This window comes from Podarcis liolepis (assembly GCF_965112155.1).
Source record: "Podarcis liolepis genome assembly, chromosome: 8".
NCBI classification, from domain to species: Eukaryota; Metazoa; Chordata; class Lepidosauria; order Squamata; family Lacertidae; genus Podarcis; species Podarcis liolepis.
The window spans coordinates 66,288,181-66,302,955 of NC_139560.1; the positions used below are offsets into that span (position 1 = coordinate 66,288,181).

At 41.9% G+C, this 14,775-nt stretch overlaps 2 protein-coding genes across 4 annotated transcripts in view; both read right to left on the bottom strand.

The window, feature by feature from the left end:
• Positions 1-14,775, bottom strand: part of MYLK4 (myosin light chain kinase family member 4) — a 797,874-nt gene that overhangs the window by 331,060 nt on the left and 452,039 nt on the right. The gene's annotated exons all lie outside the window — the stretch shown is intronic.
• GMDS (GDP-mannose 4,6-dehydratase) overlaps positions 1-14,775 on the bottom strand; it is a 274,215-nt gene that overhangs the window by 59,617 nt on the left and 199,823 nt on the right. For both annotated transcript variants that reach the window (XR_014529619.1, XM_083519594.1), the window contains exon 9: positions 10,001-10,097. Coding sequence is in view for 1 of the 2 variants with exons in the window: in XM_083519594.1 (XP_083375720.1) it covers positions 10,001-10,097 (97 nt within the window). In the remaining variant the exon portion in view is untranslated. The remainder of the gene's footprint in view (positions 1-10,000; positions 10,098-14,775) is intronic.

Below are 14,775 nucleotides of genomic sequence, written 5' to 3' on the forward strand. Positions count from 1 at the left end.
GCTGAATTTAGGTCAGTGCGGCCGGTTCCTCCACACAGGGCACTAAGCTGGTGTGTGTGTGTGTGTGTCTGTGTGTGTGCAAAACAACAACAACAACCTATATGTATCTAGGTACCTACTAAGAAGATCCATAAAAACAGCAACTGTACCAAAATGAATTACAGTCGTACCTTGGTTCTTGAACGCCTTGGTACTTGTACATTTTGGTTCTCGAATGCCAAAAACCGAGAAGTAAGTGTTCCGGTTTTCAAGCACTCTTCGAAAGCCGAACATCTGACGCAGCTTCCGCTGAAGTGCAGGAAGCTCCTGCAGCCAATCGGAAGCCACACCTTGGTTTTAGAATGTTTTGGAAGTCAAACGGACTTCCGAAATGGATTACGTTCAAGAACCAAGGCACAACTGTATTGTGAAAATTAAAAGTATTTCAGGGGGGGGGGGCACCAAATTGTGTCCTTGCTCAGGATGCCATGATACCAAAGTCCACCCCTATTTCCACTCATGGAAGGGCTGTTTTAAGACCTCGCACCTGAGTGTTGTGTGAAGAAAGGAAATCCAAAGATAGTGTTTCGGTGTGTGCTATGCAGAAACCGAGGAAGGAGAACTCCAGTGAAGCATTTGCAGAAAAGTTCCAGCAGCTGTTTTCTTTCTCCTCATGGTTATTTGGAACCATAGCAATGTAGCAGCAACTTTTTTTTTAAGCACAGGAGGAAAGGTGGGGGGTAGAGAACTTGATCATACCTTTGTAGAAAGAAAGAAAAAAATCTCGTGTAGCATCTTTAACCTTTACTACGTGCAGGATAAAAGGCTGTTCTAACCTCACGGGATTAGCACTACAGGAAGACTGTTTGGAGTGAAGAGTAAATGTCACAACACGCACTCAGCAGTGACACAAGTGGGCTTGGCAGGCTTTGTTGCATAGTTACCGACATACCACACAGAGCAAACTCGGTCACATCACTCACCTGAGGTTTTACAAATACCTCGCATTTCCCCTGTTAACTATGTGATCATCACAGTCAACTTTCTTAATCCCCTCAACACACAGAAACAGAGTCTAGGATCATGAGAAACACTGCCAGAAAACGTAGGGATTTAGAAGCTCTTTCTGAATAAATATATATATAAGACAAGACAATTCCAATCAAAAGAGAATGTCTATATGGCTAAAAGAAGTATTCATGTGAGGGGGATGTGTAGAAAATATGTTTTTGAGAGACAACCTGGGGGGGGGGGGAATGACTATAACTTTTATTCTGTGCATTCAACTGAAGATTGTTTAATATACAATTGGGAAAATACTGATTCTATTGGTGTTGTGATTTATAATGACAGGGTGGTATTCAACTAAGCTGTATTCCAAGTATACCCCACTAAAATGAATGAACATAACTAAGTTGATTTCAGTGGGGCTACTCTGAGTAAAACCTATTTGAACACCACTATTAATTAAAAGAATGGTTTTGAGATGATCATGGTTCACCACCATGGTTTTTTCTCTTAACACTGGCAGAATAGAATTTTTCACAAATAAGACTAAAATAAAATAAAATAAAAAGGGTTTGGCAGTGGAGCTGCAGAGGTGATGCCAGTATCTTGAAAAGTCTTCTTCTCTGTATCAGCCCCCATTTGGCCCAAAGCAACAAAATCAATTAATGCAAGCAAATTAAACAAACCATTCAGAAATCCCCAATGAACAAGAAATCCCTAGCCAGTCATTACTTTGAACAAATAGGCAAATCATTTCCATTTTAAAGCATGCCAAAAAATTAGGTAGCCGGGTTAGTCCATTAGAACAAATTCAAACGTTACAGTTGAGTAAAACTTGTATTAGGACCAATTAAAACGTCACAGAATAGTGGGCAACATAGCGGTCCTTATTTATTTGACACTCTAGTGGCCCATACTAAAACGTGTTATCCTCCTGTGGCTTTTGGATTATTAAAACACTTGTCCTTTTCATCAGGGCTGAACCAAAAATTCAGAACTGGTAAGGGTTTTAGCCCCACCCATATGCCCGATGATAGCTGCTGCTTCAATTACCCTAACTATGCAGAAAAATATCTAGAACTATGGCTATATTTATTTCCTTATATACAAGATGGGTGGTTTTTTTTCTTGCCCACTTTAACAACATCCGCTGCACTTCTTAGCTGTCATTAAGTGTAAGGGGAAGGCCCAGGTCTGGGTAATGTCTCCTAGCCAAGGCCCTGTTGTGTTGGCTGTTAACTGGCCCCCGGAACAAGCAATGAAAACAAAAGGGCGTGCTGGGCATTTGTCAGAGCCTCTCTCGCTATTTCGTTGTAAATAGACATGTCATCCTCTACCTCTTCCGTTTCCAGATTGTTTAAAGGAGTTAATAGCTACCTGCTCTAGCCAGCTTCCTTGATATAAAGGAAAAGGTAACAACTGCACGGCCAGCGAGATGCCACATTTAGAGGATAAGGTGGCTTTCACTTAAATCCGAGGAAGTAAGGGTATACCTTTTTGAGGCCGAGAGCTGTCAGTTGGAAAGGATCAGATAGCAGATTTAGAGGGACAAGCTGATGTTCTCAGGAAGATCAATGAAGACGTGGAGTTCACAGATGACACATGGCTGGTTTTAAAAGCTCAAGAATGACAGCAGTGGGGGCAAGAAGAGGCGGGGGCAGGAGGCAAGGTCAGCAGTGCGAGTGGCTGGAAAAATGTGGAGGTGAAGTAGGATGAAACAAAGGGCAACAACTGGTTAAACTGAACAGGGCAGCACAGGATGATTCCAATGTTTGGCATCTCCCAGGATTCTCAGGACTGGATATCACTGGGCTGAGTCAGAAAAGTAAAAATGATGTAAGGGGAAAGTTATGGAGCACCTCAGTAGATGCTTCTGTACATGAAGGAGGAAATATTGCGACAGAAGTCAGGTCTTTCAGTAACAAGGGAAGGTCACACACACACACACACACACAATTCTCCACTTTCCTGAGCAGTTAGGAGCCATGAGATAGTGCTACACAGTTTAGCTTCTTTTGGATGAGAGAACAATACAGACTTATGACAACACTTTAGATGCATGTGTGCACAAGCAAACAATTTAGCCTTTGTGGGTTAAATGCACACTGTACTAACTTTCCCATGTAACATGCACAAAAAGCCAAGCCATCTGTTTGTTAAGCAACTTCCGAATGAGGCGGTTTGGAGTAGAAAAGCAGCTGAAAAATGCAGAGCCATTTCCCAACTCGTAGCTTGGTTTGCAAAATCAGCAAACAAATGGCATAATATGCAAATTAGGCGACCTGTGGGTTGGGTGAGCTGGGATACGGCAACCCTATGATTATGCCGAGCTTGGGAAAAAACAAAAACAACCCCAGATCCCTTTTAGATTGGCAAGATGGGAACTCTGGCAGAAGCTTACTGTTGAGTCTAAAGTAAGTAATGATATAAATATTTTGGCTGACACAGTGATTCACTTGAGAAAGACAATAAAAAGTAATAATTTACTAAAGTAGTGATTTTCAGATGTTGACATAAACCTCCGGTTTGGGAAAAGAAAGTGCATAAGGATCTTCCTCTATAGGTAAGAAGGTTTTATCATAAGACAAAGGCTGTTAGTCATGGAACAACAACCGTTAAGGGTTTTTCTTCCTGTAGTGCAATGTACAGATCCGCCCTGACACTATGGGTTGCATACAGACATAGTGATAGGAATATGGACCTTTAAACAACTAAGATGGATATTTCTTGTTCAGCTGTTTGAACTATGTTCAGACTCATGGCCCATTTGGAATGTAAATGCAGGAAATGGGATATGTATGGAAAAGGGTGGGGGGTGTGGAAGTGGGAGAAAAGAACTGGGATTTTGTGATCAGTTTCATTATATTTTGAAGAGTCATAACTCTTCAGAGTACGAACTGCCACAAATGCTTTGGACTTGAGCAGAGCCGACTTTGGAGGAATATGATACGCCCTGAGGAGTTTTTTATTGGAATCTTGTGAAGTCTGGGAAACGTAGAGCTGAGTATTAAAAATCATCCCCCCCCCTCAAAGAGGGTAAAAACGCAAAGCTTATTCCGGTGTCGTATGAAGAAGTAAAAGGGCAACTGAGGCCAAGTGTGGTAAAGTAGGGATATAGAGATTAATGAAAGCTATAAAGAAGAGGGGTGTGTGTGTGTGTGTGTGTGTGTGTGTGTGTGTGTGTGTGTGTAAAACTTACTAACATATAAACAAATTGGCATATAGAAAATGAAGGAAATGGATATTGGACTAGGCATGTGATATAAGCCAAGAAAGATTAAAAAATATAATTTTAGGATGGGGAAAAGAGTTATTGAAATGTCACAAACATTCCGACAACATGTCCTTTCCATATAAAAGGAAGGAGGAGTGAGATCTGGAGGGAAGCAATATAAGAAAATGAACATTTATTAATTATTCCCTGCCCTTCACTGTAATGTCCCAAGGTGAGTAACAGCATTAAAAACCACTATCGAAAATGATATAAAGCAACTTACAACCCAAAAACACACACTTTTTTCTTCTTTTTAGGCAAGTGAACACCACATTTTTTGGGGGGGGGGGTTAGACAAAGCAAATACGAAATGCACACATGCTTTAAGAATGAAACCATTCCCTTAATAGTGGACAAACAGGACTAGTTTTAGGTGGTTAAGCCGTTAAGAGGTATTGATTTAGTATGATGACTACCTGACTGAAAGAAAAATCTGAGAAGTCTGAGAAGCATGTCAGGAGCAGTGGCGTAGCGTGGGGGGTGCCAGGGGGGCCAGCCGCACCGGGCGCAACATCTGGGGGGGCGCACTCGCTGCCTCCGGAGTAGCCGAAGAGCCTCCGGCGCAGGCTGTAGCAGAGCCCCACGTCTCGTGGAGCCGGCGAGCTGTGCGTGCGCCCCGGCTGAAGGTGTCCGGCAGGCAGCGGCTGTCAGCCCCGTGCGTCAGGGCCGCGGAGGACGCACCAGGCAGCCCCTCCTCACAGCCCCGCCTCCGCTGCTGCTGCTGCTGCTGCTGCTGGGCCATGTTGCATTTTCCTCGCCTCTCTGCCCCCCTCCTCCTCCGGGCAAGCGGCGTGGTTTGGGCGCCAGCGCCAGCGGCAACTCACCTCAGATCGGCAGGTTAGGGGTTTGGGGGGGGGCGCAAATTACTTGCCTTGCCCCGGGTTAGGGGGCGCAAATTACTTGCCTTGCCCCGGGTGCTGACAACTCACGCTACGCCGCTGGTCAGGAGTGAAGCTCAGGACTCATCAGAAACATGATGTCTTGATACACATCTGGAGCTGTGTTTTTGATCTTTACTGTAAATTTTTAACCATGTCTATTCAGAAGCTAGCCTGGATGAAGTACGGCTTACTCCCCGGTAAATGGGGTTAGAATTGCAACCTCAGACAACTAACAAATGTTGAAAATAGAAAACCTGATGGCGGATTTCTCATTTCAAATACCATTTTACAGGCCGGGTTGGATGGGCCTTGTACACAAAATAATATTCCATATTAAGGTGAAAAGATGCAACTAGAAATGCCGACTTCTGTGGCCTATTTAAATTATGCAAATTAGAATTTTCTTACTTTTTTGTAACTTATTCTTCTCCTACTAGAGAGCAGTGGAGAGAATATGACACTGAACTATTATTGCTGGTGTTGTTATTAATTCATTAATTGCCTTCCTGCCCTCAAGGCAAAATATGATATAAAAAGATGGGGCTAGTCCAAGCATAGGCAAACTCGGCCCTCCAGATGTCTTGGGACTACAACTCCCATCATTCCTAGCTAACAGGACCAGTGGTCAGGGATGATGGGAATTGTAGTACCAAAACATCTGGAGGGCTGAGTTTGCCTATGCCTGGGCTAGTCTGACCACCTTAGGAAGGGAATTGCACAGTAGGCTGTGCCTATAGAAATTGTGCTGTCCTGGTCATCTGCCACCAGCCTAAGCTTTCTTGGTGGTGGGCTTCAGATGATGATGACTCGAAGCCCTTATTCAGCAATTCCTCTGGCTGCTTACACACTCTCAAACAAATATGTGCAGCCATAAGGAAAGCTGCTGTTTTCAAGAGTGAAAACCGATATACTCAGTAGCCTGCCTTCTGAATCTAATATAACATTCTGCGTAATCACTGTGTATTTACAGCCCTGCTCTTAACAACTTGACCACCTCTGGTAATTCTGTATGCAAACAGTCTTTTAAACAGAATGTCTGAACATCATGATTTCTTTCCTCCATTGAGTCATACTTTCCCTATGCTATGATGTAATCTGTGGTCTGAGCCGGAGGAAAGAGCTGGGGAGAGTTTAGAGGAAGCATGAGGCTAGCAGGGAACAAATATGAAAGGTAACTTCCATGCACACAAAGCCCGAGTTAGGAATTAGCTGCCCATCCTGCTTTCTCTTTTTGTAAAACACTCACCTTCCACCCCCCCAACCCACATGCTCTTCTCTTTTTCACAATGCTTATCCCCTCCCTCTCCATTTTCTGCTTCCGTCTTTATTCCACATCAAGTATTTATACAATATCAAAAAGGAAGATCTACAATTCTGGATAAAGTGATTAGATAAAATGCTGAAGGACACAAACCAAAATCTTATTATTTAATCAACGGCAGCTGCCCCACACTCATTGTAGATATATGAATATACAGTGGTACCTCGGGTTACATACGCTTTAGGTTACAGACTCCGTTGACCCAGAAATATTACCTCGGGCTAAGAACTTTACTTCAGGATGAGAACAGAAATCGTGCTCCGGCAGCGTGGCAGCAGTAGGAGGCCCCATTAGCTAGAGTGGTACCTCAGGTTAAGAACAGTTTCAGGTTAAGAACGGACCTCCGGAATGAATTAAGCATTTAACCTGAGGTACCACTGTATAGCTAGATTCAACAGTTACAAATATTATTATAATTATTTCAGTTTAGTCATCACTTATTACTGAAGGAGTTTAAAAAGAGATTGACGAGTTAAGAATGCAATGATACCATAAAATAGTTAAAGCAATAAAAACACACATAGTACTAAAAGGGTTCACCCACCAGCCACCAGTAACAAGGAAAATATACTTCCCCACCCAACTAAAAGATGAACACCAAAAATAGTCCAGAAATCAAGCCACATCAAGTTTCAAATAACCAGGAGAGTTATTCGGGTGTTTGGCGAGAGCGTGCCACAGCCAAGGGGCCATCACTGAAAAGTTTCTCTCATTGCCACCTGTGGCGATCACACAGGGCCCCCGGACGTTTGACGGTCTATTGACCCTGTGCCACCACTGCGATTGCTTTTTCCGCTGCCACCACCCCGTATCTCACGGGGACACATGGCGTCCAATCAGTTGTTAACATTAACAAATAATCAAGTTTATTTTTAAATGCAGGAACAAGCTTACGGTTACAGTTAATTTTTCTTGGCAGTTTCTTAATCTTAGTTCCTGACAACTTCAAACTGATTATTCCCAACTATCTATCTGACTCCACCTAACAATTCCTCTCACTCTCTCACAATACAACTCTACCAAACCACATCTAATCCTCCCTCTTCAACTCCCAAACCTCAACTGACTTTCAAAACCTCCCACTCTAACTTTTACTCCTCCCTTGCATTCCCACTGGCCAATCACATCACACTCATTTTAACCCTTTCCTTATGACCCACCTAGGAGGCAAACGCCACACCACCCTCACAGGATGCCACTTTTGAAAGATGGTGCAAAGGATGAGGAAAACAAAGCTTAAAGGTACTCAGTTCCAGTATCCAACATCTCAATATATTTTTGGAGATGCATTTGTTTCAGTGTGGGACTTCCACTACAAAACTTTCCCCACATTATGAAAACCTTAAAAGATGCAACCAATAAGCTAAACATAGATCTTCTCTTTCATGAGAAAAGACCAGACTCCACCTAGACGCACCCTAAGTCCAGTGACATTTAGTCATCAAACCATGTAATGGCACTATCCATTCCCTCAATAATATCCAGTTTCTGACTTATTTTTAAAGTTAAATGAGGACAAAATGAAATACAATTTCTTCCAAGCAGTAGAATATTGTTCTCTTGTGAGAAAAGCCTCTGAGAATATGCCAGATTCTAGGGCTACAACTTTATTTGGAGTGAAAGATTTGTAAGCAGCAGGGAAAGGGAACTGGGACATAAAAAAGGGACAATCTGTAAGTCAATATGAATAACTGGTTTTTCGTGCAGGGAAAATCCTTATTATTCAGAGACAGAACATTTAATATGAAAATACTCTCAGATTCGAAATTGCCTTTTCAGTTCTAAATGACCTCTTTAAAAAAGGCAAGCGTTTCAATGAAGGATAATGAAACAGAGGGAGACAGCTAAGCAGGAAACATGGCAAATCTAACAGAAATTTAATTGAAAATATACTTTTAACAGAACCCTACTCTTCACAGAAATGCAAAGACATATTATTTTCAGAACCAAGCCCCTGCATGTGTAGGCCAGAAACAAGTGCTTCTGGAAAATGCTTGCCTTGAAGATATTTGGAAATATTCTTAGCTACTTTGACAACTAACCACTGAGAATTTCAGTTTATCTTTCGATTGGTATGCGAATCAATATTTTAAAGCATTACTCATTACTCTGGGTTTGAGTGACAGGCTACCCTTATCATTGCAGTGGCTCAGGAACATCAATATCAGTATCTATATTTAAAGATATGCTCCTGCAATACATGTGCTGGATAGCACTGCTCCAACAGTAGCAGTTTCCTATTAACACATTCACAATGGTTTATTCCCGCACCCCCTGAAAAGCTTGAAGAGTTTTAGATAAACCTTTAAACCGAAACCTGGCTATTTTTCTAACCAGCAAAAAAGGCTGGCTTTTCAGAAACTGCGCGTAGGTACTGAGTTTGGCTCAGTAAGGTTGAAAACCTAATTCTAAATGCCAAGGAAAGCAATATGATGGGAAAGCGGTCTATAAATTCTTAGAACAGCTCTGAGTCATAGGTTTATGTATGCTGTACTAGTACGTATGAAATTATCACTGTCTAAAATGCCAAGCCTGTACTGTTTTCCAGCACCATGATCTACCACAGCAAACTAAGAAGGCTGATTCAGTGACCACCAGTATAAATGGTCATATTATCTGGCTGAATGAATGATGAATATTTAGAATGAAACACTGTAAAAGGTTAATATGCACATTGGTGGCTATGGAAACCTCCATACCATCATCCATCAACATAAGCAGATGGAACTGATTGATTAGTGTTTGATTGACTTCAATGGAAGTACAATGAATCAGGATTACTAGTGCCAAATATGTATTTTCTTTTCTTTGTGGCAGAGCCATATAAATAATTGTGTTCTTCTCAATCACTGACAGTTTTTAAACTGCTTCCAAATTCACAAGGATATATTAGAAGCATTCTGGCCTAATTAAGAGAATTTATTTCCAGCACATGGAAGGAAATGTCTTAATTATGACTTTTCAGTGACTTTCCATTAACACAGTCACAAACAGCAGGTAGATGAACATAAATATATAAAATAAAATTCTATGGTCTTATATTCTAGACTGATTTTTTTATTTATTATTTTTTGAATACCCTCTCTCCCTCTCCTTTCTGGTTTTCCCATGTATTTATTTGCTGGAATATACTGCAGAAAATAAGCATATAAATTTAAACTTTTAACACATGAATAGATATAAGACTTGAAAATACAAATGGAAAATATGTAATAAATCGCACCCATCATTACTTCTGTCTCAAGCATTTATGCTCCAGCAACAATCTGGAAGAAAGAAACTGTCCACATCTTCTTTGCTAATTCAAAACTGGATTAAATAGAGCATGAAATATCCAGTAATTCTGGTTTCTGAGTTTTACCCCCGTTTTGCATAAACAGGGTACCGTAATTAAGAGATATATATGGCTACCTGTTTGAAAGCAAACGGAGTAGTTGCAGTTAGAATCCTTTTGCAAACAGCTGCCCAAATGCAGCGATTTGGTGACTGAATTTGTTTTACATTCCTCTGTAAAGCTGAAAGAATCACTTTGCTTACCACTTCAGTTGGCCTGTAGTATTTGTGATTAACTGTCACATGGATCTTGCCAGTTTCTTTGCATCGACCTACTTCATTCTCATTCTTGCCTTCCCACCTGCAAAGATGACAAACATTTCATCACCCCATAATGTCTTTACCAGTCTGATCACAGCAGCATTTGGAGCACAGATTCTTAGACAAGGCTGGTGTTATTTCTTTCTCCAGGGCAATGTACACTTCAGGCCCCAGGAGCAGAGGCAGAGGTATGACCAGAGCGGAAGCACAATGGCTTTTAAAGTCCACTTGTTTTGTGCTCTGATACTATGCATGAGATGCGGTATACGTTTTTGCCACTGGACACCACTTTGTTAGGTGCCTCATGTGCTATATTTTGCTAGTAAAGGTAAAGGGACCCCTGACCATTAGGTCCAGTCATGACCAACTCTGGGTTGCGGCACTCATTTCGTTTTACTGGCTGAGGGAGCCGGCGTACAGCTTCCGGGCAATGTGGCCAGCATGACTAAGCCGCTTTTGGCAAACCAGAGCAGTGCACGGAAACACCATTTACCTTCCTGCCGGAGCCTTACCTATTTATCTACTTGCACTTTGACATGCTTTCGAACTGCTAGGTTGGCAGGAGCTGGGACCGAGCAATGGGAGCTCACCCCATCGCGGGGATTTGAACCACCAACCTTCTGATTGGCAAGTCCTAGGCTCTGTGGTTTAACCCACAGCGCCACCCGCGTCCCTTAGTAGATATATATAAGGACACAAATAACAGGATTCTGTACCTGAAGAAGCACTGGATGAGGGGTCAGCAAACATTTTCAGCAGGGGCTGGTCCACTGTCCCTCAGACCTTGTGGGGGACTGGACTATATTTTTTTAAAAAAATAATGAACCAATTCCTATGCCCCACAAATAACCCAGAGATGCATTTTAAATAAAAGGACACATTCTACTCATGTAAAAACATGCTGATTTGCAGATCATCCGCGGGCTGGATTTAGAAGGCAATTGGGCTAGATCCGGGCCCCGGGCCTTAGTTTGCTTACCGATGCACTAGATCATGAATCTTTTGCCACAATAAATATGTTACTCTTTAAGATGCTACAAAAATACAGTTTTTACTGCTACAAACTAACACTGATAAGCAGTGGAATTGATGCCTGAGTAGTTAGAAATTAGATGTTTACAAAAACAGATGTGTAACATAGGCTAGAGATACAAAGGAGACAACAAAATACAAAAATATATTCATTTATCATTTGATACATAGTCAATAAAGATGATACTTAACATCTTTGTACATTTGTTTTCCCAGGTCTAACGATGACAGAGGTACAAGCAATCTCCAATTTGCCTTGAAATGTACTCAGATCAAACACTTATACAATCACTTTCAACATCAGACTAAAAACTTGTTTGTCTAATTATGTTCTTCATAGAATCCTTCCTAAAAGCCACATGCTGGGCTTTGCAAGAGGGAAAATTTGACTCTGTGAAGTGGACTAGCATATGGTCTGTTCACGGAATCACTCCGAGTTACAGCCTGTCTTAAATACTGAAATGGAACAAAAGAGGTGAGTAGACCTCATCATGCTCATGGGGTGAATTACAAACAGAATGAGCAAATGGTGTGCATATGTTTGCATAAGTCTGAAATCCCCTCTCTCTCCCAGGCTTAAGCTCAGAAGGCCCTAAGCATATTTGGTCTCACAGAGCACTTATTGGAACATCAAACAGTCCCACCCTCAACCATATGCCAGGCAGGCCCATAACTAGGACATTGGCATGGGAAGCAAGAGTGAATTTTGCTTGCCTGCAGAAGATCATTATCTGTGTTTGAGGTTGGGGGGATGGATGGACTCAGCTTTCAGAATATTTTGAAAACAATGTGCCATCAAATGTTTACTATACTGTATGTTCACATAATTCATTGTTGCAAAACTATAAACATTCCAATAATCTGCAGAAAACGGAGATTAGGGAATGATCCAATCCCACCCCAGTATGCAAGGCAAGACAAATCCTGTACACACAGTGTACAGCTATATAGAAATCCTGTACACCCATAGCATGCCATGGATTCTCCCCATTAGATGGCAGTTTCCTGGTAGTTATTTGTCAATTCTGGAAGAAGGGAGTAAGGAAACCCTTTGCAGCTGTAAAAGGACCAGAACTGCCTTTTTATGTCTCCGGAAGTGGTTGACCTCATGCTTTGAGTTTACTAGAGACTCACTATTCACCATCACCACAATAAAAGTGTAAAAGTGGTCAGTTGGATCTTGTAGTTGCTGGATGCAACAGGAGCAAGGAAAGGGTGGTTCAACCTAGACAGAAAAATATGCAGCCACTTTTTGTTTTCAATAACAGAGAAGTAGAGACAGTTGCTAGTCAGATTACTAGAGAAAAATGATGTTAATTCCTTCCAAGGATTTATTAGAGAATCATATTAATGATAATATTTTCTGCAGCCATTTTTGAACACACTATGAAATATTCCTGAAAGTAGAGAGAGAAAGCTGTCAGCATTAACTTTTGTCTACTTTCCTGCTCAGAATTTGTTGACAGAGCAGAAGGACCTTCTCTGCAGGAGTCCTGATTCAAGGCAGATATAACACAAACTCAGAAGATTGCTCAAGAAGCAGGACAAAAGTCACATGGGAGAAAATAAAAAATATATGTATAGACATGCTAGATCAAAGCAGAACCCCATCTAGGGAAAGATCAAGGTAGTTGCCACCATTGACATTTAAAGCAGGTTTTTAGTAATTTAAAGCAGGATCAATCCACAGAATACTGTACGTAACACTTAATGATATTGAAGAGAACTAAGCATGATAATGTAAAACTGTTCTTTTTCAATTACTCCCTAGGTTTCAAAAGCAAGCCCAGATAGGTTGATAGTGTAGTATTTGCCACTCCAACATATTCAAAATAAGATCACCATAAAAATCACAGTCCAACATTAGCCATACTCAAGAGTAGACCCATTTAAAACAATGGGCATGATTAACTTGGATCCACTGGGTGGAATTCAACATTGTGCCATGATGAACAATCCATTTGCGCAAGCCTTGCAGCTTCCCAGACAGACTGATTTACCTCTTTCTCCCTCCCCCCGCATGCTATTCTTGGGGTTCTCCCAACCCACCCAAGCCAATTTCAGGGGGCACATGGTGGGAGGGGATGGGGTAAAAGCCCAACTGTGCAAGTAGAAGTCCTTGTGTAAGACTTAACCACAGATGGAACTCATCAGATGAATCCTGTCCATTAATTTCAATGGGATACAACCCACAGAGACCTCAGAAGTAGATTTCAGCTCCTTTTTCAGAAAAAAAGCTTTCTCATTCCTAAAATAACTTTTCATCATGAATGGTTGTTGTTTAGTCATGTCAGACTCTTCGTGACCCTATGGACCAGAGCACGTCAGGCACTCCTGTCTTCCACTGCCTCCTGCAGCTTGGTCAAACTCATGCTGGTAGCTTTGAGAACACTGTCCAACCATCTCGTCCTCTGTCATCCCTTTCTCCTTGTGCCCTCCATCTTTCCCAACATCAGGGGCTTTTCCAGGGAGTCTTCTCTTCTCATGAGGGGGCCAAAGTATTGGAGCCTCAGCTTCACAATCTGTCCTTCCAGTGAGCACTCAGGGCTGATTTCCTTCAGAATGGATAGGTTTGATCTTCTTGCAGTCTCAAGAGTCTCCTCCAGCACCATAATTCAAAAGCATCAATTTTTCGCGATCAGCCTTCCTTATGGTCCTGCTCTCACTTCCATACATCACTAGTGGGGAAACCATAGCTTTAACTATACGGACCTTTGTCAGCAAGATGATGTCTCTGCTTTTTAAGATGCTGTCTAGGTTTGTCATTGCTTTTCTCCCAAGAAGCAGGTGTCTTTTAATTTCGTGACTGCTGTCACCATCTGAAGTGATCATGGAGCCCAAGAAAGTAAAATATCTCACTGCCTCTATTTCTTCCCCTTCTATTTGCCAGGAAGTGATGGGACCAGTGGCCATGATCTTCGTTTTTGTTGATGTTGAGCTTCAGACCATATTTTGCGCTCTCCTCTTTCACCCTCATTCTTTAATTCCTCCTCACTTTCTGCCATCAAGGTTGTGTCATCTGCATATCTGAGGTTGTTGATATTACTTCCGGCAATTTTAATTTCGGCTTGGGATTCATCCAGGCCAGCCTTTCCATGATGAATTCTGCATATAAATTAAAGGGCATCCTGATCAAATTTGCAGATGACACCAAACCGGGAGGGGTGGCTAACACCCCAGAGGACAGGATCACACTTCAAAACGACCTTGACAGATTAGAAAACTGGGCCAAAACAAACAAGATGAACTTTAACAGGGAGAAATGTAAAGTATTGCACTTGGGCAAAAAAAAATGAGAGGCACAAATACAAGATGGGTGACACCTGGCTTGAGAGCAGTACATGTGAAAAGGATCTAGGAGTCTTGGTTGACCACAAACTTGACATGAGCCAACAGTGTGACGCGGCAGCTAAAAAAGCCAATGCAATTCTGGGCTGCATCAACACGAGTATAGCATCTAGATCAAGGGAAGTATTAGTGCCACTGTATTCTGCTCTGGTCAGACTTCACCTGGAGTACTGTGTCCAGTTCTGGGCACCACAGTTCAAGAAGGACACTGACAAACTGGAACGTGTCCAGAGGAGGGCAACCAAAATGGTCAAAGGCCTGGAAACGATGCCTTATGAGGAATGGCTAAGGGAGCTGGGCATGTTTAGCCTGGAGAAGAGGAGGTTAAGGGGTGATAT